Raw genomic sequence first — 25,906 nt, 5'->3', positions numbered from 1 at the left:
CTTCTTATAAAGCCGACCTTATCTAGGACCCCACATTCAAGACTTCATTTAAACTTGATTAACTCCTAAAATTCCTATATCCAAATACAACTACATTTGAGGGGTTAGGACTTCCACATATGATTGGGGAGCTGGTGGGACACAATTCAGTCTAAAACTGACAGTATTACTCAAAACTATTGGTTTGGTCTTGGCCAACAGGCAGCTGAGAAAGGCAAGGTTCTCCAAGACCCCATCACCTTCCTTTTATTTTTTTAAAGCTCCCTTTTGCTTTCTTCCCTCCTCTTATGTTTTAATGACTAGCGTCGTAAGCAATGTTTTGTTTAATGACTATTTAGGAAAGATCTTACATTAGCCTGTTCTCATAAATATTGAATGTTTCTAGTGTTCCGCCAGTTATTTGAACGACTACCCTTAGAAAGACTACATTCTAGTCAGCGCTTCCTAGTTTAGGGAGGAACTTTTGCCAAGTTAAGGAGTAACCTCTTCTTAGAGCAAATCACTTTGCCTTTCTGGACCGGTTTTCTAGGTATAAAGTGGGACAACGCGGTAACAGCTGTAACACAGGATAACCCAGCTATTTTGCTGGGTTAGGAGGATCCAAGGAGATGGAAGGGGGAGGTAGTTTTTAAATGGGAAAGGAGCTCAACAATGGAAGAAGCTTCAGCGTACTCTGGAGTGAGGAGGGTGGAGACCCCGGCGCACCCCCAGGGATCTCTGGGCTCCACATTCCAGGGGAGAGGAGGTCCAGAGCGCTCCCAGCGCGCCTGGGTCCACGGAGCAGCTCGGTTTCCTCTAAGCTGCCTGCTGCCAAACCCGCAGCGTTTACCATAATCCGGGTGGCTTGCAAACCCAGATGTCAGACTTCCCGTCCCAGAGATTCTCAACTCGCTCACCCCCAACTCCTATTTGGCCTCCGCAAGAAGGAGAGAGAAGGCTGGAAGCAGGAGGCGCGTGCACGGGGCAGCCTCACCCCTCCTCTCTCCCCACCCCAAAGGCAGGAATTTCTGGGATGGGCAGATGGTCCACCCCCTCTTGCTCCCTCCCGCTCCAAGCCGGAGTGGGTAGGGCGGGGAAAATCTCCTGGACTTTTCCGCCTTCCAGCCCATAACCCCGAGTGTCCGCACACTGTGGCGACAGGGGTGACGGTGACGGAGTGGATCTCCGGGACGCAGGGGTGGCGAGGCCTGGGGGAGGGGTGGAGCGCGGAGGAGGCTGCGGTCCCGCCTCGCCCACCGCAGGGCCGGGCGCAGTGTCCGGCGAGCCCAGTGGTTAGCGATGGCGCTGCTGTCGCTGCTGCCACCGCTGCTGCCGCTGCTGCTGGCGGTGCCGGCGGGCTCCGCCGAGGGCGCGGCGGTGGCACTCACCCCCGAGCGGCTTCTCGAGTGGCAGGGTGAGTGTCCCCCGGCCCAGAGGGACCAGATGGGCACGTCGGGGGCGGGGGTGGGCAAGAGGAGGAAGGGGCGAAGCTGGGGCGGGCGAGGGTGGCCAGGATTATACGGTGGCCCGCGTCTCTGCTGTCCGGAGAAAGCCCTGCGGATGGGCTAGTCCTGCACCGGGACAGGCCCTGCACCCCCTCCCCCGCCCCGCTTCCTCCAGGCTTCGGTCGGGGGCGCGGCGTGGGGCGGGGCCTCGGCTCGCAGGCGGTTTGACTCGGCTGCGGCCCGGCGCAAGCTGCACGTAGGAGGGTAGGAGATGTTTCGAATGTAAACTTTCCTAGAGCGGTGTATTTGGGAGGACCATCTCTGGGATACATGACGGCAAAAAGATGTCCCATTTTGTCCCCTCCCAAAGCAAGCGCTCTGGGTGTACGCTGCCACCTGCGGAGTGGCCCCAGCCTGGCTTCTCCTCTCTGCCCCTTCGGGAAAGAAAACAATCTTCTCTGTTAACGCTTCTCAGACCAGATAGGGAAGAGGAGCCCCTGTGGCCCCAATGAACTTGTGAGCTGGAGCAAGTTACCCTCTTTGCTCTTCAGTTTCTCCCCTTTGAAAAATGGGGCCTGTGACAGACATAGGACCACTGAGGGTAAAATGGGATCCTTTGCAAGGCGCGCGGCAGGCCGGCGAGTGGAGAGTTCCTGCGGAGTTACCATGGCCATATACACGTGTACACGGGATCAATGGATCAAACATTTATCGAGCACCTACTGTACATAAAATTCATAAAGGGCTATGGACAGAGACAGAAAGAGAGATCACCGTTTTCGTAAATAACTGTATGGGCTGCCTCTGAGGCAAAGGAGCCAGCGTGCAAAAGTGCAAGCCCATGTGTGAAGGGAGGAAAGAGGTTGGGAGAAGCTAAATAAACCAGGAGGAGCCTCCAGGCAGCCTCCATACTCTCAGCCTTTGGGGATGAGCTTGGACAGAAGGAGTAAAACATGTCACCAATGTCTGTGTTTATTTTTTTCCCCTCTCAACATATTATGTGTACATTTTGGAGGTAATCTTCTCTGGACTGTATTCTCTAGCATTCCTAGGAGGCTTTACCGGGGACAGGTTGAGCAATTCTTATTCTAAAGTGGCCGAAGGTCAGAGGCCTCTTACCTCCTTTGTCATTTCAATAAAAATGCTCCTGCAGAGGCGCCTGTGACCCCCTGTGACTGTCTTCACAAACAGTCGCTGTGCCACGCTTATTTCTTTACATTTTAAAATGTGGGTCTTGCCTGGGCACTAAATGTCTATCTAGAAGAGGGCAGCAGCCGGGAGGACAGAAGCTGGAACCTAGCCACACAGAGAGAATGCGCTGGTGTTCCTCTGAGCCAGGATTAGCACGGATGGGCTAATCGCTTCTATATGTAGCAGATCCAAATCCCGGCTGAGGTAGTTGCTAATCAGTGCCTTCTTTTTAATAGTCAAGGACACTATGACGTTAGAATCATCCACTACCTCCTGTCCACTCCAGGTGACAGTTTGCAAATCTGAAGGCATTTGACATAGTTGGCATAGAGATTCTTCAGATGTGAAAATGCTGCTCCTAATTTCTGAAGAGCACAGAGACTGTGTGACATTGACTGCTCCAGTCCTCACACAGGCTCCCCTCCTTGACTCCAAGCACTCACATCAGTGGAATTTCAAGTATAATCTAGATGGGTTTAAAATCAGGTTTTTCCTGTTTGTCCAAAGATGGAAAAACAAAATCTTAGCGTTAGAAGGGACCTGAGACATTGTCTAGTCCAGCCATCCATTTTTCAGATGTAGAAGCTGAAATACAGCAGTGTTTTTTAGCTGTGTTTGGGCTCCTACGTTTGCCCCTGTGTTCACTGGACTACATTAACTTACTCTTAGCCATGATTGGCATCCCCAGAGCAACCAGGAGAAAATATGCACCTATGTCAGTTTCACATCCACTAATAAGGGATAGGTAGTAATACAAGGCAGATTATACATACAGTGTTTATCATCTGAAAATTTCTTTGATATGTGTTACTGATTGATCTCTTATTTATTATATGCATCCCAGCCTTGAGAGGCAGATGATGGATAGTATTGTGCTGACTTTTCAGTCATTTACCAATAAATTTGTATTAAAAAATCAGTAGATACAGTGTCATACAGTAGTTAAGTTCATGGGCCCTGGAACCAGATTGTCTGGGCTCAAATCCTGGCTCTACCATTTATCAGCTGTGTGACCTTGGGCAAGTTACTTAAGCTCTCTGTGCCTCAGTTTCCTCATATGTAAAAAGGGAACTAATAATAGTACTTACCCAAGGATTGTCCTTTTGTTTCAGTATCACCACGGTGCCCTCTTCCTCTGGCCAGTCCAGACCATCTTGACGTGTGGACAGCCCTGTAACAATTACTTCCCTGTGCACAGCACTGTACATGGCATATCTGCAGCCTCTCTCCTACCTCGAGTTGCTATAGCAAGGGACCTCATTGTGGTTCTGAAATCTGAGCCCTTCATTCTAGCAAGTGCTAAAACTTGATCATTTCATTCAAGTACCCCAGATACTGGGAGGGTAGAGGGGAGATCAAGGAAGGGGACAGGGCATCCTGGGGAAAAGTGGGCATAGTCTCTGTGGAGGTTGCTAAAGGAAATGAACTGGGGGCAAGTAAAAGAATTTTGAAGCGACGTTGAGGGCTGAAAATTATAAATGTGAAATGGCCCCAACCAACATAGTAAGAGAGCTTCCCCTACAGCACTCAGCTTCCCAGCAGCAGGGGTGGAGGGAGCCCATGGCTGTGTCAGTCCTCAGAGACGGTCAAGGTAGGCTCTTTTGAATGGCCAATGACCAAGGGAAGTGAGGGTGAAAGTAAGGAGATGAGAGAGACGGCAGAACAGGAAGGGTAGTGATTATACAATGGAAATAATGGATTTTGGAGGCGGGTCCATTCTCAGTAGTGACCAGGTCCAAGGTATTGCTGCAGAAGTGGTCACTAAAACGAGAACAAGTGAAAGAAGGTCCTCGGAGCAGAGGGGGTCAAGGAACCGAGTGTCCAGAGCAGTACAGACATATACGTCTGAAACAAAAGTTTCATTAAAAAACGCCCTTACCTGATACGATGTGCTGCTACTTTTCTACTCTGTTCTACTCTATTTTGCTTTGTAATGTTCCACTCTATTTTGACTTCATGATGCATTAATGGGCCACAGCCTGCACTGAAGAAAACACCAGGCCAGAGTGTTGGGAGTGAAAGGCCTTGGGGTGGGGAGGCCAATGGAGTGTTTGCTGGAGTCAGGTAGTGAACGTGAGGAAGAGGTTCAGGGCGGTGCGCTCGGTATGGAGCAATGAAGAGAGGGTGCCACGAAGGAGAGGTTTCTGAAAGAGGGTGGTGAGAGCCACCCCCTGGAGGCAGCAGTGGGAAGGAGTCGTGACCCTGAGATTTTCCCCTTAGCTCCCATTTCTAATACAAAGGTCAAAATGCCCCTCACCACAGCCAGCTGGGTGCTATTAGTTCATACCCTTCCTTCGCAGGTGAAGACAGGTTGAGTAACTTGCACCTACAGGAGCTTGTAGAGTAGGGATGTGAACCGGATCCACAGGCACTAATGCAGAGGACCCCTGTGTAGCCTTGCGACCTGATAAAATAGCTCATTCTTATCCCGCTGTTTGCTGGGAGCATGTGACTTGATCTTGTGACAGGAGGAACAGGAGGCCAGCCTCTTGCTCTCTTCAACTCCTCCTTTTCCAAACCTGTGCTTCCACATGTAGGAGTAAATATTTTCACAAAGCCGAAATGTGCAAAGCCATTGATTCTTTTCTAGGCAATTTATATATCCCTGGGCAATGAGCCATTCTCCTAATCTGGGGATTTGGAATTTAAGTAAAAGCATGATCAGCTCCTGGTTTAGCTGCCCTGCCTGGCCGTCAATCACTCCAACCCTCGGACTCTGTTTCTTCCATCTCCGTTCATCATCTTTCAGAAACTCTTCCACTTTATACTTTTCTCATCCCATTTTCTCTGACTGGCTTCTTTCCTCATGAGCCTTTGAGAGTCAGCATAGACTTCCAATTTTTCTGGTCCTTTTTACTCTTTCTCATTAGCTCCTAACCTCTTTTCCTATTATTGGTTGTCACAGTAACTGATACTACACCATGTGGGTTCCACGCCAATTACCAGAAAGGTTGAGCCATACAGAGTTTCGTTGTCCCCTCAGCTTCCCTTCCTTGAGCTAAGAGTTTGCTTATTTATATCAGGGTTTCTGAAGAAACAATTCTTTGTTCTGCCTCTTCTGAACTCATCCCTATGTGATGAATCTTCATATAATCTATCAAAGTAATGTATTTGAGACATTTATAGACCCTTGTCTCCATCTTCTTTTAGAAATTATCCTTGAAAGCCTTTTAGGAGATGTTCCAAAACAAAGCTAGGAACATAAATTATATTTTTTAATTGATCAGAGTGAAAAGAAATATTACAGTTCATAAAAGAAACAAACCCAAGAACACCTTATAAACACTACAGTGAGTCACTTAGGGTAGAATATTTTATAAAGTCATTCAAAAAAATGGAGGAATTTTATGAGAGTTCCTCTAAACTGGGTTCTGTGATACAGAGCTAAACAAAACAGACAAGAGTTTTCTGCTTTCATGCGGGGCCACATGACTTTCTAACTGACTATACTTTCTAGACTACAACAGCTCCAAAGAAATATGCTAATGAAAATATTTCATTATTTCTGGCTTTTTGCATCACGCTCTTGAGAAATTTCCTTTTCGGTTATGAAAATATAAACAGGAAATTCAAAGTAATTATTTAACTATAAACATTGGTCTTATTTTGCTGCTATTTTTCACTACCCATGTCCAAAGTTAAGATCTGTTTTTCTCTTACAAACATTTATAAAGGGGTCGTAGTGACTGAGGTAGTCCTTATCAAGATCCTATGAGGACAGCACTATAATTAATTAAGCCCATTGTGCAGATGGAGAAACTAAGGCAGATACTCTCAACCTCAAGCAGTTCTGCCCTAAAAGAAGTGCTCTGTGGTTTGCCAAGGTCTTTTTTCCACAGTGTTAGCCTTGGCCAGTTAACAGGGCAGTCTTTATGGGCGTGTGACCAGAACTGTCTCGTAGGGCTCCATGCTCAGCAGGGCCTTGCCCTTGGGGTTGAATGCTCTGTGGTTTGGGATCTTGGAATTCTTAGTAATTTTTTCTTTTTTTTTTTTTTTGGTATACGGGCCTCTCACTGTTGTGGCCTCTCCCGTTGCGGAGCACAGGCTCCAGACACGCAGGCTCAGCGGCCATGGCTCACAGGCCCAGCCGCTCCGCGGCATGTGGGATCTTCCCGGACCGGGGCACAAACCCGTGTCCCCTGCATAGGCAGGCGGACTCTCAACCACTGTGCCACCAGGGAAGCCCCTTAGTAATTTTTATTTCTGAATTTGTTCTTTGGGTATGAAATCTTGTGGGACAATGGAGCACAGACCAAGAGATTAAAGCCTCCAGTAAATCTCAGTCCCTCCTCACGTCACCTCCCCATTTTCCTTGGGTGGGTTTTCAGCCTCCCCGTCCATACTCCTGTGCTCCGTCCACCATGGCAACCAGGTTGCCTTGGGGCTGGGAAACTGGAGGCCCAGAGCCTGGGAGTGGACGGCCAGTGGTATCTGGGGGCAGGACAAGGCTGCTGTCCCCACCGGGTTGGCAGCACCATTGCATGTTCCGTGGGGACTGAGTGGGGACCTATCACCTGTCTCCAGTCCAGGTACTGAGTGTGTTCCCAGAGCTTTCTGCCACGGAGGTTGCAACCCCTCACAGGCCCACGGGAAGTGAAGATTGACTGGACTTCCCTGTCCCCTCCAGGGCCCTACATTTTCATTTTACTCTGGGCTCTGTGAATTACGTAGCTGAATAAGAAGCACGGGGCTGTTATGAGTTGAATTGTGTCCCCCTCAAAACTAAGATGTTGAATTCATAACCCCCCAAATACCTCAGAATGAGGCCTCATTTGGAGACAGGGTCTTTTCGGATGTAATCAAATTACAATGAGGTGATTAGTGTGGGCCCTAATTTAATATGACTGACGTCCACCTAAGAAGGGAAAATTTGGACACAGAAATACGCATAGAGAGTAGATGATATGAAGAGACACAAGGAGAAGACAGCCGTCTACAAGCCAAGGAAAGGGGCCTGGAACAGATCCTTCCCTCACAGGCCTCCAAGGAGCCAACCCAGCCGACACCTTGAATTTTGACTTGTAACCTCCAGATCTGTGAGATAACACGTTTCTGTTTCAGCCACTCAGTTTGTGGTACTTTGTGATGGCAGCCTTAGCAAACAAGTACAAGGACTAACAATATATCTACCATTAAGAGTTGGATTTGGTTGTGTTTTCTTTTTCTTTCTTTCTTTTTTTTAAATATTTATTTATTTATTTGGCTGCACCGGGTCCTAGTTGCGGCATGCTGGATCTTCATTGCCATGTGCAGGAGTCCCAGTTGTGGCACACAGGCTCTAGTACGCGGCATACGGGATCTAGTTCCCTGACCAGGGATAGAGCCTGGGCGCCCTGCATTGGGAGTGCAGAGTCTTAACCACTGGATCACCAGGGAAGTCTCTTGGTTGTGTTTTCACTTCTATCTCCCACTTAAGTAAATACATATTTTTCTTAAGTGAGTATATTCTCAAAGCAGATAAGATGGATAGCTCAGTGTAAACACTTCTGCTTTCAATAACCTCACGTCATTTCCAGGGTTGTTTGGTTGTTAGCTGAGTTGTTTTCTGCTTTTGTTTTGGTGACCCAGTCTTTGAATCATATCCCCCAGGGCTTCCACACGAAGGCATGTTGAGGGAAGTTTAACAATGTTCTGTCTTATTGTTTCTTGCCATAACATGGTCTTCTGTAGCAAGACTCCCTGGTGACTGAGATGGTATATTTTCAGCACAGTCTATAAGGTGTTAACAGAGCTGCTGTAAATAATGAGTTTTACACCAGCAATGTCTGAATGTCTGTTAGATACTTTCCAGTTAAATAAAGACAAAAATGATGGAGGAATAGACTAAAAGCTAAAAGGAAGAAAAATGTTTTCAACTCAGTTTAAAAATTCACTGGTAAGATACAGAGACACAGTGAAGAACTTTGAAAGAGAGAAGATTTTCTGCAGAGGTCAGGAGATCTACCGCTAAATGTGATGGACGAAAGGGGAGGTGGGGAGGGAATGAGAGTGGCAGAGTGGCGAGAACAGTCTGGAAGGGTTAATCTACTTCACACAGGGGTTGGTGACAGGCAATTTGAATCCTGACAAAACTAGAGCCCGGTGGAGCAGATTAAGCCAGGTTTAATTTTTCCTGCATGTGAGAAAGTATTGTATGCCTCGTGGAACTTGGAGTGACGATTTTGGGAGATTAGAAAGAAAAGAGAAGAGAACATGTAAAAAGATTTAGCAAGAGGGGTCCCACGGGCCTGTGGAGGTGGTGATTATCCAGGTTCAGAAGCTGCAGGAGAATAAAGAAGGCTCAAAGTCAAGGACAATGCTAGGGCAGGGAAAGAGAAGAGGTTCTGAGACAGGACAAGGGCATATTTTAAAACATACTTAACTTTTTAGTTGATTATAGAAATCAATTGATAGGAAGCCACGGGCTTTGTTAAGTGCTGTCAGATTGTCAGAGATAAACACCAAATCTCAGATGATCTGGGATAAAAATGCAAGTATTCATGCAGAGATGGCCAAGGAGGAGAGAACACACTTTTCACTTTGTTCTGTCCTTTCAAGTACAATGCACATGCTGCATACTGCAAACGTCAGAAATTCCTTGCTTATTGGTTTGGAAAGTCATATTAAGAATCCAGCTTCTCTGCATCGTTCAGCCATGAACGGGACTTGATTCAGCCCCACACAGCATCCCTTCCTGCTACAGAGTAATCTAAGTAAGGAAAACAATCAAATCTGAATCGGAGTCACTGGACAGGACAAACCTGAATTTGTGTAGCTGGAAAATGTCGATACATCTCAAGAGAAAAGCTGCTCAACTTTAGATTGGTTTCAGGGCAGAGATGCCCTCCCCATACTTCCTGGACCCTTTCCATGCCGAAACTGAGATACTGTCAGAAGAGCAAGGAACTGGACAGATTCAAGAGATGCTCCGGGGAAGGAAATGCGTGAGCCCAGCACCAGCTGTGTGGGTAGATGGAGTAGAAGAGGTTTAAACCCAGGAGAATGGAGTAGGAGATTGAAATTGGAGTGCAGTTGGCAAGCTGTGGGCTTCCTATTAGGAAGCTTGTCTTAAACATTGCACTTGCCGTGAACCATGCATTTGAGCGTTTCCTTCCAGTTCCCATAACATGGAAGGGCCCAGAGGCCGGTTTATACGTCGGTTGGATTAGGTGCCACCGTCATGGTGTTATTTATTAAACACGAGAAAACCCTTTGATTGCCTAAAATCCACCATAGAAAGAGGATTTCTTTAGGAATTGTTTCATTGTTTGTTTCAAGTGTTGTTGTTTTTTTTTAATCAAAAGAACATACATCTCACCAAGGCTTAACATTTCAAATCATATCTTATTTATGTAACACTTCATACCTCAGCCAGTTCTAAGAGGAGCTGTTTAAAGTATAAGGGGACACTAAAAGGTGGGTGGAAGTGATCAGAAGGGGTGCTGAGCATGAAATGGAAGGGCCTCAAGAGGAACTTCCTGCAGGGATCCCCAGTTGGCACTCTTCCGACTCTAATCGCAGCCCTAGGCTTTAGACTCCAACCTCATGGTATCTTAGGGATTGGCCGGCATCTGACAGTGTATCAGATTCCTGAAGCCAGAAAACAAGTCATTGCAACTACCTTTTCCAGAATCCTCCCATTCTATCGAATACCAAATCCTGTCATTTCTTCCCTCTTTGAATTCTCTCTCTAGTGACTAGAGTCTAACAATTCCCTTCCTTTCTCATCACCACCAGTTGAACTGACACCTCTGTCTCTCTTGCCGGATCAAAGCAATAGCCTTCAGACTGTTCTCCATTCTGCACGTGGGCTGTCTCAACCCAGCTAAGTGAGAACTCCTCCAGGGCAGGAACTTGGACATTTGTCTCATACCTCTACTCTCCTAAAACCATGCTGGGGACATAAAAATGCTCAATAAATGTTTTTATCGAATGATTTACCACCCTGATTCGTCTTCCACACCACAGCCTCAGTCATGCCTTCTCTTGTTCCAAAAATTCCCTTTATCTGAATAATATACACATTTTTGAATAAAATTTAAGCTTTTCATAAAATGGCCCCAAACCACCTCTTTCCAACTTTATATTCTACAACCACCAAACACTTTTAGAGAGTGAGGTACACGTCACTCTAGAGCTAATTATTTTCATCACCTCTGAGCTTTGATGACTTTTGCTCTGTCCACAGTGCCCCCTGACCCAACCCTTCACCTTTCTGTCTATACCTCCTGCACTACCTGAACTCTCCCTCTGTAATGAGGACAGGCACCCATGCTGGTCTAGTTCACCCGTGTACCTCCATGTGCAACAAATATTAGGTCCTCCTGCATTCCACCTTATTGTGCTTATACCTCTTACGTCAATATGTATTTTGGCATTAAGTTATAGCTCTTCCTGTACACTTCATGATGTACTCCCAGGGAGAACATCAGTTCCTTGAGGGCAAACACTATGGCACATATATCCTTCTATCTGCAGGGCTCCTAACACACCACCGTAATAGGTGCTCAATTAATGTTTGTTTGAAATTTCAAGTCTCCCACTTCAAATTATTTGGCAACAATCTACAGCAGCTCATTTTCTGCTTTCTAGGTTATAAATGAATGGATGTAAATAGAGTTAGACCTATATGGTTTTCACTAAGTATATCAATATAAAACTTTTAAGAAAAAAATGGATTTGGAAAAAGAAATGTATAAGAATGATTCAGTTAAATGAGCTTTACAGTCCCATCCAGCGCTGAAGTTCATGGTTCTGGGTGTATGGGTAGGGAGTCTCCTGTGCCGTGTCCATGTTCCTTCCAGTGCTCTTCTGCTGTCTCCTCCCTGGAAAATGGGCCAGTACGTGCACACGCACACACACACACACACACACACACACACACACACTCCACCTAGAAAGGTCTGATGACACTGAGGTGCCGTGTCCACCTCACACATGACATCACTTGAAGATCCAGTCAAGTGTTTTAAATTCTAGTCTATTTTCTTTTTCTTATCTTTCATCCCTTGTTCTTAAGGGCTTATTTTAAGTGCAGTTACAACGTTTACTTTGGAACAGATGGAACTCCCTTCTTTTCATTAACTAGGAGACTTCCCATGATTCCAGAACGAATAGATATTGTTTTAAAGAACAGATATTTAGATAAATGATTCCTCTATCTCTGGTACCCTACACAGTGCCTTCCACATAGTCAGCAACCAGTGAATGCTTGTTCAATGAATGAATAAATAAATAAATGAATAAAGAAATTCTCCTTCCATTCCTTAGAAATACATGTGACCTTGTGAGGCCAAAGGGTGGATCTAAAATCATCTTGTCTTGAAAGGAACTCAGAAGTAGAAAGTAGCGCCCGTATCTTCTATGGATTTTATTTGATTTTTTAAGGATGAAAATCAGTTTATAAGTTACTTCTAGTAAATCAATCCTTTTTCTCCTCCTAAACTTACAATTATTAAGGGAAGTATAATAGCATTTTACTGCAAAGAGATTTAGTAATTCTGGCAGTACTTCATTAATCACTTAATCAGTGTTCAAGCAGAACTGATGTCCTTGACATATATAATCAATCTTGATTCCTCCCACATTTGATCTTCATCCTTTTTGAAATCTGTCTACAGACACTAAGGATTGGTGGCTTATTTTCATCTTATGTTTTTGTTAGAGATGACTCATATGCACATATAATGATAATCTGAATATTGATACCTATATTGGGTTTCCTCATAGTCTCTTTGAAAACAGTTGTTTTCTCTTCAGTGAATTTATGGAGATTAATGGTGCTAGGACCAGATTCTATTATAGCTTAATGGGAAAATGGGATTGGGCCGTTTTTTAGCTTAGTGTGACATATTATTCTTTTGGTGATGGCATGTTTATTGTTATTGGTAAGTCAGAGCTACTTGTTTATGATACATTCTGAGGAACTTTTCCAAAGACACATCCTAAAGGCAGCTGGGCTTAGAAATATGATAGCACCCTAAAACTGAGCAGCAGGGAATTAAGTTTGTCTAATATCTTCTGCTTTGGAAAGGTGTTTTTATGACCAGTGGTAGAACTACAAAAGCTCTGATTCTACCACTCCTTTTCTCTTAACACTTAATAATTTGGACATTTTAAAACATTATTTATTCACCTCAAATTTTAGTGATTTATAATTTCCATGTCCATTTACTTACAGACCACTCATTTACCCATCCATACACTGCTGGCTAACATCAAGCATTTCTGTCTTTCTTGTAAGAGAGCTGCAGCATAGACTTTACAGGTTGACAGTGTGGAAGATGAATAGATGAAGACTCAATTCATAATCTCACATGTATTTGAACAAATGAGACAAAGATTTTGTCACCTGGTTATTTGAGGAATATTTTTCCTCCATGAAAGGTGATAGCATGGTATTTCTGGATTGTTTAAAACTAAAACGTCTACACCTACTATGTGCTGCAGAATCTAAAGTAAAAATGAGCTTTTGTGCTCATGTTACAAGTCTTTGGGGGTATGCTCAAATTAGTAATCTACAGGTGTTCAACCAGACCTACGGCTGGATCTGCAGACTAAGAATCAGGAAGCCAGAAAGATGGTAATGACAATAATAACAGCAACTCACATTTACTGAGTTCTTCCCGTGCCATGGTAGTGCATGTTGTGCTTTGCAAGGGTTATTTAATGGAATACGCTTAACATCCCTATGAGGTGAGTATCACACATATTCCTAGTTCAAAGAGGAAAGGCAAGGCTCACAGAGATCGAGAAATTTGCCCAAAGTTACAAGTCTGGTCTGTGGTGGATCTGCCTGATTCCTGAGCTCTCACCCACCAGCCAGGTAGTCTACCCACCTATCTTAGGTGTAGGAACTGAGGCACAGAGGGCTATGGTACAGCCAGTGAGTTGCAGAGCTGGATATATTTGAACATATATATTAGATAGAAGCTAAAGTACAGAACAATTATAGTAAAATAATTATCCTTTAGTGAAAAATTAATGGGACTCTGGGCTAGCTAGAAAGTTATTAGTAGATTACAACAGAAATTAAGGTTAACATTCTACCCAGGCATGAAAAGGTGAATAGGAGAGCTGGAGAGAAGGTTAATAATTATCAGAGTCCACACTGCATTGGTGAGAGGTAGATTTGATCTTGAATGACTATACTAATAACTACACAGACATGGGCTTCATTAGGAAAACAAATTTCCTGATCTAAATGAAATCTCCCTAAAACAGTTCATTCTCTGCCCCCTGCCCCCACTCCTTTCTCTTTTGTTCTGATGTATGGTGATCAAAGCAATTTTTCTGACAACTATTTCAACTCCTCAAATATAGGGTTATAAATAAGGTTATCAATTATTACATGAAGTATAGCTTCCATTAATACATTGACAATCTTTTTTCAACAGTGTCTTAAGCGATTTTGGTTATTGTAAATCAGTTCTTCTTGGCCTGAGCAACTTTAGAAGAACAAAAAGAACTTTTACCAAAATGAAACATTCCAGTGCATGAGGACGCTCATTCTGCAGTGTTCCCAACCTCTAGAAGGCTCTGCCTGTGTCCACTATGCCCCTGCCACCGCACACGCCTGGCCCCAAATCACAGCCGTTTTAAGGGAACCTGATAATGTCCCTTTAGATTTTTGAAGAATGGACAGGAAGTAAGATGTGAGAGCAGAGCCTAGTGAATAGGAGAACAAAAGAGCTCTTGGACCTGACCAGACAGTCTGCGCTGAGTAACCCAGCAACCATGAGCCTAAGTCAGCAGCAGCTGCTGGCGTGTTTAATCAACATCAAACATTTACTGAACTTGCACGATGTGCTCAGGACACTCTGAACTTGGATAAAAGAAGTCAGACATGATTTCCACCTTCAAAAACCCTGTGGGAGGACATGTTCATAACTGTTGTGTAATAGATGCCTTCCAGGCCAGCGACTTGAGGTAAAGTCAGGTAGTGGGCAGGTAGATACCACTAAGTCCTGGCTGGGCCCTGCCAGCTTTTCCAAAGGAAACTCACCCAAATCTCTTCTTCTGGCTCCCAAAGATTAGAGGCTCAGGGGTATATCACAAAATGTCTCCTTCCTCCACATTCCCACGTGGCCTGTGTGGTTTCAATCCTGTCACAGTGCTCTTGCAACCTCTCATGTACCTAGGTGAGGGGCCTCACCTAGTGTCCTGGACATCTGTCTGCTGTTGCCCAACAAGGGTGCTCCCAGGAAGAGTCCATCCCCACAGCGTATGTCCCCATCCTTCCACACCTGATGGACCCGGCACAGAAAACAAATGTGGAGAAGCATTTTTTCTCACCAGCATTGCGTCTTATATCAAGACACAAAGCAGCCCTTGACTTCTATCCTTTAGGTTTTCTACTGAAATGTGATGGTGGAAATTTTCATTTCAGTGGCTCTTGATTCAGCTGCCATATTCCTAACATTCAGGCACTGTCTGAAGAAAACCAAAGTGTCACCATGCCTCTGGGCACCCAATGTCTCTCCCTTGCAGCGCTGAGTATTATCACCAGTCCCCACTCTCTTTTCAGTTGTGGCGAGCTCCTTTTCTATCAGTACCATTCTGGAGTGAATTCACAAGCATCCCTTGTTACTGGAGGGCCAATGCTGTCTTAGACCAGAGGTTTTCCATTAGCTCTAATAAGTCCATGTATGCTTCCCAAGAAACTCCTTTGTTTTGTGCAAATCAAGCCCCTGTGGTGGACCCCACACATCAACTTCAGATCTGTTTGCGACAGCTGTCAGTGTGACATATCACAGCTCAGACATGCACACTGGGATCCTCCGGACACTGGTTAATTATATATGAAGATTGTATACCATATCTTCTATTTTGCTGTTTCAGATAAAGGGATCTTCATTATCCAAAGTGAGAACCTCGAGAAATGCATTCAAGCCGGCAAATCTACACTGACCCTGGAGAGTTGCAAACCACCCAACAAGTACATGCTGTGGAAGTGGGTTTCAAACCACCGCCTCTTTAACATCGGAGGCAGCGGCTGCCTGGGCCTGAATGTGTCTAATCCAGAGCAGCCACTGAGCATATACGAGTGTGATTCCACCCACATCTCCTTGAAGTGGCGCTGTAACAGGAAGATGATCACCGGCCCGCTCCAGTACATGGTCCAGGTGAAGCACGACAACACGCTTGTGGCCTCCTGGAAATATCTTCATAAGTGGGTTTCCTATATGTCAGGCGGTGGAGGCATTTGTGAATATCTGCACAAAGGTAAAAAAGAATTTCAACCAAAGTACGCATGAAATGATATGTTTAGCAAGTTTGCCCATAAGTAAAGATTTGTAAAATATATGAAAGAGGTGCACAGCACCTAGAACCTCCAGGCACTTCTGCTAAATACAATTTAGTTGCTTACTCGCTTATTGTAAAAGGATCACTGGAGGGGGCTTCCCTGGTGGCGCAGTGGTTGGGAGTCCACCTGCCGATGCGGGGGACACGGATTCGTGCCCCGGTCCGGGAAGATCCCACATGCCGCGGAGCGGCTGGGCCCGTGAGCCATGGCCGCTGAGCCTGCGCGCATCCGGAGCCTGTGCTCCGCAACGGGAGAGGCCGCAACATTGAGAGGCCCGCGTACCGCCAAAAAAAAAAAGGATCACTGGAGTCTTGGAATGGGCTTGCTAAATTCTGCTAAAGAAACAGAACTGCGAATTTAAAGGTATTAGAGGAGAAAACACTTCAATAACTTTGGGAATCAATGGAAAGGAGAAAGAACAGGAGGACGAGGGGGAAAGAAAATAAAAATAGAAGGAAAAGATTTTTTGAAGTTAGACTTTCAGGATGAAAATAAGAGCCTCTCCCGTCAATATTTCTTTTATTGTAGAAACTTTGTCCCATGTATGGAGTGTGTCTGCAGGGCACCTCAGTGCCTCCTAAGGCCTGGCTGGCATCCGTGTGGTGGTCATGTTACAAGGCATTTATTTATTTAATTTATTTTTTAAAAGATTTTTGACATGGACCATTTTTAAAGTCTTTATTGAATTTGTCACAATATTGCTTCTGTCTCATGTTTTGGTTTTTTGGCCCCGAGGCCTGTGGAATCTTAGCTCCCCGACCAGGGATCAAACCCACACCCCCTGCATTGGAAGGCGAAGTCTTAACCACTGGACCGCCAGGGAAGTCCTGTGTTACAAGGCATTTAAAGGCAGGCTATTGTCAGGGGTTATTTGATGTGTGCCGGGGAGTAGGAAAGCATGGTTTTGGTGGCAGGTAGGGGGAGGTGTTTTCATTTTCCATAGTTCTGTGATATTTGGTATTTTTAAACAGAGAAAGAAAGCAGCTTAGTTCTGAAATTCTGAAACCTCAAACCTGTTTGTCAGGTTTTGTTTTGTAGCTCTCTTCATTCATTCATCCACCCATTCACCGTCCATCACGCATCCATTGAACACTGACTGTTTCTGTGCCGGGCATCTGATTTACAAAGGCCAACAAGACAGGTGTGGTCCCTGCCCTCATGGTGCTCTGTAGAATTATGGCTTACTAAGAGCTTCTATTTCTAAGAATTATAGGAAACAGAGCAAGGAGCTACCAAGACCTAAAGCAAGACTTTCTCCCGTACCTACGAGAAATGAGTAAAGAGAGACAGCCAAGGGCAAGCCATTCTCAGGACTCACTACAATAAAGCAAGTGCTGCATACCAGCACACTGAATAATCTACAGTTCTAAGGAAGAACTTGGCATGTTGTTCCAGGTTAACATTTTAGCCATATGCCCACGCTCACGATGCATGCAGAGGAAGACTGAGTAGAAGGCAGAGGAAGGAAACAAGAGGATGTGTCCTGGTATACCAGTAGTTCCTAACAGCCTCAGCCTCTAGGGCTGGTGGTGTGGAGTGAGCTCAGGCAATACCCGCCCCCCACCAGCTGTGGGAGAGGGTGGGAATCTCCACAGCCAGCCCCTTCGCTCCAGGACCGACTGATTTAATTGAGGGTGGCCCTGATCTCCCTCACTATAGAAAGCCCCAGCTGAGTTATGAAAAGTTGTTGTTTTCTGCTTAAGGCCAAGGATGACTGATCATTGAAATACTCTGAGGGAGCAGCCAGCCGGCCACTCAGCAGGGCCATCTTTCTCCTAGACCACTGCAGGGGCCTCCAGCCGGGCATCCACTTTGTCTTCTCTCTGTGTACATTCTGTTTGCCACTGTGCACCCCGTGAGTCTTTAAAAATCGGATCATGTGACTTTCCCATTCAAAACCCACTGATGACTTCCCACCGCCTCCAGGGTAAAGGTCAAAGCCCATGATGTGGCAGAACCGGCCCTCTGTGAGCTGACACTCCAGTGCCTTCCTGGTTCTGCCTCACACGGGGCCTCCCTGCGCTTCCCCGTCCGCCCCTCACAGTTCTTGTCGCAGGTCCCTCGAGCAGGTACTTGCTGCTCCTTATGCCCCAAGAACTCTCTTCCAAAGACTTAAACCTCTTCCCCCAGTTCTTATTCAGAGAGGCCTGCCCTGACCACCTTATCAAAAATAGTGCCTCTACCCCTTCACACACACACACACACACACACACACACACGCACACGCACACGCACACACACACACAGAGTCATTCTGTTCTTACAGTATTTTGTTTTTCTTCATGGTACTTACCACTACCTGAAATTACATGTTTACTTGTATATTTGCCTTCTCTTTTTTTCTCCCCACTACAACAGAAGTTCCATATGAAAGCCAACTTTTACTCATTTGTTCATTATTACATCATATACCCAGTGCTGGACACATTAAATGCTCAACAGATGTCTGCTGAATGAATAAATTAATAAATGCCTATGAACCTCGAGATTCAGATGCTGATGGCTGATGTATTTGGGGACTGGAAGATATTTTAAAGTGAAATCTCCAACTACATACAGTATCTTGAAATAACCAATAATGGAAAAGAATCTGAAGCTGTATACCTGAAACTAACACAATACTGGAAATCAACTATAGTTAAATAAAAATAATAATAAATAGATAAATTTTTTCTTCTCATCCATTCACAAATATGTATGCTACTGTAGCACTGCACCATAGTGAATAAACAAGGAGATAAACATACAAACAAGCCATTTATCAGCATTTCCCCTGAACACAGCACTCAGCCTTGCACTTTTCCATACACTATACACTGAAGTCCTGAGGGTTCGCTGTGGTAAAGCGAGGGCCTTGCACAGTGTAGATTTTCAGTCAATAAAAAATGCATTCACTTTATGACAGTTTCCAAAGATAAAGCTGACATACTACTTATTTGACTTTGTCCTTTTCTTTCTCCTAGATTTGTATACAATCAAAGGGAACGCCCACGGGACACCGTGTATGTTTCCCTTCCAGTATAACCGGCAGTGGTATCATGAATGTACCCGGGAAGGGCGGGAAGACAACTTGCTGTGGTGTGCCACGACCAGCCGATACGAAAGAGATGAGAAGTGGGGATTTTGCCCAGATCCCAGTAAGAATAAAATCTAGTCTTCCCCATATGTCATGAAGGAGTCAAGGATGATTAGAAAGTTTTTGTATCTAAAGGAAAGCACTGAGATTGATCTACTAAAATCTGAATAAGCTCTTTGATTCCATTTATCCAGGCTTTGATTTTGTGTTTGTTTTTGCCTTGAAAAGACAATTCTGATGTATATTCCTTTTTTTTCCCTAAGTTTGAAAGATGTTAATTAGCCATTCCTCATTAAGTTCAGTACATAAGGATGCTTTAACCGGAATCATATTATAATACTCTGTGATCTCATTAATCCCAGCTTCCAGGAAGGATACTTCAAAACAAACCTGAATGTGTATAAAGCTCAGTTATCCTTCCAATCCACTCCCTCTTATGAGCTGCCTTAACTTCTCCATGTCCTGACTGCTTGCTTTGCCCATTGTCACGTCCAGGCATCAGCTGGCCCTTGATGATCTTTTTAAAATCACAGTCGCCCTTGTTATTACTCGACAATGAGTTCTTGTCTTGATTCCCTTTCCTTGTTACTCGATTTCTAGCTATAACCTCAAAATCTTTTTCTCTACTTAACCCAATTTTCAAGGTCCAATGACAGCTGCAATGTTCTAATTTTTTTTTTGTCAGTTAGTACTTTATTATTTTATTGTATTTTCATTTAGCTTAAAGGTTGCCAGTGGTTCTTAAGTATTGGGGGTTATTTATATATACCTTCTACTTTCTGTATTCAATTTCCTTCACCTTGGTTTCTGCAAGGCAGAGAATATAGCTTTTGCAGTCTCTTCATCTTCCATGCCTACCTTCCCTCTGCATAGTTAACAAAATGCCACAAAGAAATGGAAACAAAAAGAAACTGAAGAGATTAACTCCAAAGAATCTGATTTATAAATTGCCTGTTGAATTGTTTTCTAATCTAAGAGCCAGTACAGCTTAGTGAATTAGAAAGAGTGTAGGTTTTGAAATCGGAAAGACGAAGGTTGGAGTCCTGTTTCTTCCCAACAATGAGATCCTGAGTCTCAGCTTCCTCATTATAAAATGGAGATAATAACAGTACCTATTCGGGTTATTGAGAGGATACAATTAGATGATGCATCTAAGCCACTTATCATAGTACCTGGTACTCACCAGGATTACCATCATCATCATCATCATATCATCATCAGGCCTAATTTATCCTTTCAGCATGTGCTTCTGAATCAATGATCCTACGTCTTTATTATCTGTCAACAGCACTAAGCTAAGCATAGCGTTAGGACTTAGGACCCTCTCTTCCAAGAACTTGGCCTCTAGATGGAATACAGGACAGACAGATTTGCTCCATGCCTGGAAATGCAGACTATATTTGACATGATGCTCTAGAATCACCTGGGGGATAGTTTAAAACATATATCCTTGCCCAGTCCCGGAGATGCAGTGAGCGTTTGCATTTTTGACAAGTGGCCCAGGTGATCCTGTGGCAGATAATTCTTCATCAGATAATTCATAATATGCAGGTAGTTCTACGCAACATACATCTATATACATGGGTGATATCAAGACATTTAGCAACCAATCTAGTATGAGCTCTTGGCCAGTCCAAGTGGAGACCTTAATGTGGAGGTTAGGAGTCCCAGAGGCCCACTGCTGGTATTAACCCCGTATCTGCTGTAATGTGAGGGGATGCTGAGGCAGCAAGGGGCACTTGAGGAGCTCAGGACAGCAGCTCTTCACCAACCAGCATGAAAGTATTTCATCATTTATTGACTGTCAGATCATCAGCCTTCTCTATCTGAATCTGAATGTCTGTATGGAGGTGTATGTGCATGTAGTCCCTACACTGCTCGGATTCTTGAGTCAGACGTCACATTATTTACATCATCTTCTCTTTCCATTTCTATCTCCAGTAGATGGCATTATTAAAAGTAAAGAAACCAATACTAATAAGATTAACATGTATTTCACATGGCCCTAATACTGTTTTAAACTACACTATTCTCCTTGAGATTCTTTGAAGGGCACTGTCACCATGCTCTGTCACTTTAGCCAGTTATGGTTTCCCAGGTGGAAGCCTGGGTTTAGTTGTGCCCAGGGCTTTTCAGTGCCTAGACTATCTATTTGTTCAGCTTCCTACAGTTCAGAAGCGTCCTCCACTTGACAGCTTGCCAGATTCCAACTCTCCTAACCTCTACCACAACCACCAGAGAGCATGTTTATTTGCGCAGTGCTAAATTACATGTCCAGTCTTCTTCCTTTCTTGTTACTTTTGGTTCCTGGTGGCCAACTTAAGTCAAAATGATGTGCCGGAGACTGGAATCTGAGCAAGCAGATAGTTCTTTCCATGGGGTCAACGAGTGGACAGAACAGAGAGGAGTGAGTAGATTAAAGCAAAGATTCACACTTCTGTATCTCATCTTCCTTACACAGAAATTTTTTAGTATCTCAATGTAGAATAATGCCCTTTTTTAAAAACGATTGTAAGTGATCACAATGTAAATTTAGTGCCAATAAACACATACAAAAACACACTAGCAGGGAGGGATATGATAAAACATCTGTCACTATAGATCTTCAGGAACAAGGATGATATAGAAGAATCTTTCTGGGTTTGTTTAGAGGCAATTCTGTGTCATACTATGTCCGTCCTGGTTGTGTGTCTTACACAGCTGGAGAGTTAGGCTTAGTTAGTTTGAGATATTTTTAGGGTACCAACCTCTGGGATGATCTGATTGCCCTGGAACCTTATTCACCTGAGACAATTTTTATCAGTAACTTGAATGAGGTAACAGAGCAGATAGGTACCAATATTGATGTATGACCGCCAACCTCGGCTTTGTCAGCAGTATTATTACGTGTCTCTTGTCATGCTGCTCTCTCACTCCCAGCAAGGGTCATACAAACCTCTCTACTCTCACCTGACTTCTAACCCTGCCCTACATTCTCCTTCCCAACTCTTAAGAGATGACCTCAATCCCTACCTCTCAAAGAGAACAGGATCCATCAGAAGGGAAGTTTTGACAACTTCCTGCTCCCAAGCCTTTAAGCCTACCTGGGTTTGCACCCATCTCCTTTTTCTCCTTCCTGTGCAATAGTGTTCCTCCTCCTACCTAGGGCAAATCTCGCCATCTGGACTCTGGAGTCTCCCGTCCAATCTTCTCCAACTTCTATCTCAGTGTTTCTCAAAGTGTGGTTCCAGCAGCATCAGCATTCTCTGAGAACTTGCTAGAAATGCAAATTACCAGCCACATCCCAGACACCTATATCAGACATTCTAGAAGTGCAGCCCCAGCAATCTGTGTTTTAACAAGCCTTCTAGGTGATTCCAGTGCACACTCCTACTCTAACATAGATGAATGATGGATCCTTCTCATTAGCAGTTAAACCTACTCACGTCTTAAAATAACATCTTAAAATAATACAACTCCTTCATCTCCACTTCAGCCTCCTGAAAATACCTATCTCTCATCCCCTGCATAGACAGACTTCTCAAAAGAATTGTCTCCCCCGCCTCACCTTGCTTTCGTTCCTCAGAGCACTGTCTCTTCTTGGCTTCTATGAAGATGTATGCCTGACCTCCACTTCCACAAACCATTCATTTACTCTTTTCCACAAATATGTACTGAACACTGGCTATGCACCAAGCGCTCAGCTGGGTGCTGTGATTATAATCACAAATGTGAAAGATGAAAGTCATGGTGCCTGCCCTAATGAAGTTCACATTCAAGTGAATGCTGCTGAAGGGCCTGATTTGACAAGGTCTGAAACTAAGTGTTTGCTGGATCTGGCAACATGGAGGTCATTGATGGCCTTGACAAGATATATACTCTAGTTACCAGATTGAGTGGGTTAAAGAGTAAATGGAAAAACAGAAGAGGAAGGAAGGAACACTTCCCAATTCATTTTATGAGGCCAGTATTACCATGGTACTGAAACTAAAGACATCACAAGAAAAGAAAACTATAGACTAATATCTCTTATGAATATACATGCAAAAATCCTCAACAAAATACTAGCAAACAGAATCCAACAACATATAAAAAGAATTGTACACCATGACCAACTGGAACTTATCCCAAGAATGTAAGATTGGTTGAAAATCTGAAAATCAATTAATGTAATACCTATATAAATAGGAGAAAGGACACACAATTATCTCAATAGGTGCAGAAAAACATTTGACAAAACATTACATCCTTTCATGAAAAAAACAAAACTAAACTAAAAACAGAAGAGAATGTCCTCAACCTGATAAAGGCCATCTCTGAAAAACCCACAGACAGCATACTTAATGGTAGAAGACTAGATGCTTCCCCATAAGATCAGGAATAAGACAGACTATCCACTCTCAACACCTCTATTCAACATTGTACTGGATGTTCTAGCCTGGGCAAGTAGGCAAGAAAATTTAAGTCATCCAGATTGGAAAGGGGGTTGTAAAACTATCTCTATTTGCAGATGACATGATCCTGTATGCATAAAATTTTAAGTAACCCACTAAAAAACTACTACAACAAATAGACTCATTCACAGGATACAAGATCAATATATAAAAATCAATTGTACTTCAATACTGTAGCAAGGAACAATCCAGAAATTAAATTAAGAAAACAAATCAAAAAAGAGACAGACAGAAAACAAATCCATTTATTGTAACATCCAAAAGGATAAAATCCTTCGGAAAAATTTAACGAAAGACATGAAAAACTTCTCTCTAAAAACTACAAAATATTGTTGAAAGAAATTAAAGAAAATTAAATAAATGGAAAGACATTCCATGTTCATGTGATCAGAGGACTTAATATTGCTAAGATGGCACTACTACAGCAATCTTTATCAAAATCCTAGCTGACTCCTTTGCAGAAATTGACAGGCTCATCCTAAAATTCACATGGAAATTCAAAGGACCCAGAAGAGCCAAAATAATCATGAAAAGGAAGAACAAAGTTGGAGGACTTATACTTCTCATTTTCAAAACTTATGCAAAGTGACTGTAATCAAGACAATGTGATACTGTCAAAATGGAATAAAACTGAGAGGCCACACTTATGATTAACTGATTTTTGACAAGGATGCCAAGACAATTCCATGGGGAAACAATAGTCTTTTCAAAAAATGGTGCAGGGAAACTGGATTCCACATTCAAAATAATAAAATTAAACTCCTATCTCTCACCTTATAAAAAAAATTAACTCAAAATAGATTTTTAAAACTTACATGGAAGAGATAAAACTATAAAACCCTTACAAGAATACATAGGGGTAAATCTTCATGATCTTGAAAATGCAATGAATTCTTAGATATGACACCAAAATGCAAGCAACAAAAGAAAAAAATAAATAAGTTGAACTTTATCAAAATCAAAAATTTTTGTGTTTCAAAGGACACAATCAAGAAAGTGAAAAGACAACCCATGGAATGGGGTAAAAAATTTGCAAATCAGATATCTAATAAGGGACCTATATCTAGAATATATAAAGAACTCATAACTCAATAATAAAAAGACAAAAATCCCAATTTAAAAATGGGTAAAGTGTCTGAATAGACATTTCTCCAAAAATAGATTTACAAATGGCCAATAACCACATGAAAAGATGCTCAGTATCATTAGCCATCAGGGAAATTCAAACAAAAACTGCAGTGAGATACCACTTTACATCCCACAGGATGGCTAAACTCAAAGAGACAGACAATAACAAATGCTGACAAGGATATAGAGAAATTGGAACTCTTATCCACTGCTGAAAGGATTGTAAAAGGATACAGCTGCTTTGGAAAACAGTCTGTCAGTTCCTTAAAAGGTCAAACATTGGGTTACCATATGACCCCTAATTCTACTCCTAAGTATATATCCAGGAGAAATGAAAACATATACCTACACAAAAACCTTTACACAAATGCTTATAGCAACGTTATTTATAATAGCCAAAAAATAGAAACAACCCAAATGTCTACCTATTGATGAATGCATAAATAACATGTAGTATACCCAGTAGTATTTAATGGGATATTATTGGACAATGTAAAGAAATGAAGTACTGGTACATGCTACAACATGGATGACCATTGGAAACATTATGCTAAGTGAAAGAAGCCAGTCACAAAAAGATCACACACTGTATAATTCCACTTATATGAAATGTTCAGAATAAGCAAATCTATAGAGACAGACACTAGTTTAGTGGTTGCCTTGGGCTGGGGGTAGGGGTGAGGACTGAGGGAAAAATGGTAAGTGACTGCTAATGGGAATTGGGTTCCCACAAAAATGTTCTAAACTTGATTGTGTGATGGTTGCACAATGCTTTGAATATACTAAAAACCATTGAACTATATACTTTAAATGGGTGAGTTATATGGCATGTTAATTATATCTCAGTGAAATTGTTTTTTTTAAAGAGTAAATGAGAGATGAGAAATTGGAGACAGCATACATATAAAAATATGTGATTAATGGGGGTAGAGAAAAGGTAGAGACTGCGATGGGGAGGCCAAGGGAGGGATTTTTTTTGTTTCTTGTTTTTGAAGGACGAGAGCTGCTAGGTCACCTTTGAATGCTTCTGGAAAGGCTCTAACAGAAAGAGGTTGAGGATGCAGGAAAGTGAAACAATTGGTGAAATAAATATGGTCTCTCAGAAGGCAGAAGGAAATAGGGTCCAGATCAAAGATGGACAGACTGACCTTTTATGGATGTAAAGACAACTCCATGGGAGGGAAGAAGGAGAGGATAGTACAGGTCCAAGAAGGTTGATGGATTAAGTGATGGGGAAAATGAGGAGAAACGAGTCCAGTGGCTGTGGACTTTCTCTGAAGAGGGGGAAGAAAGAGTGAGAGGTTTGGACAACAGGAAAGGTGTGAAATGAACACGGTGGCTGCTGGGAGAGCAAGCTTTTTAGGGAAAA

The 25,906-nt window shown here is 43.3% G+C and overlaps 1 protein-coding gene across 1 annotated transcript in view; it reads left to right on the top strand.

Moving 5' to 3' along the window:
* Nucleotides 1-856: 856 nt before the first annotated feature.
* The window catches only part of PLA2R1 (phospholipase A2 receptor 1), a gene marked incomplete at its 5' end in the record, with an annotated part of 117,308 nt that continues 92,258 nt past the window's right edge, over nt 857-25,906 (top strand). The window contains 7 exon segments of the mRNA XM_079923463.1: nt 857-920; nt 923-1,041; nt 1,043-1,072; nt 1,074-1,249; nt 1,251-1,393; nt 15,435-15,818; nt 18,864-19,037. Of these exon segments, the coding sequence (XP_079779589.1) occupies nt 857-920; nt 923-1,041; nt 1,043-1,072; nt 1,074-1,249; nt 1,251-1,393; nt 15,435-15,818; nt 18,864-19,037 (1,090 nt within the window).

Source organism: Stenella coeruleoalba, assembly GCF_951394435.1.
Source record: "Stenella coeruleoalba genome assembly, chromosome: 6".
Lineage (NCBI taxonomy): Eukaryota > Metazoa > Chordata > Mammalia > Artiodactyla > Delphinidae > Stenella > Stenella coeruleoalba.
This window is presented reverse-complemented; position numbering and strand designations above follow the sequence as displayed.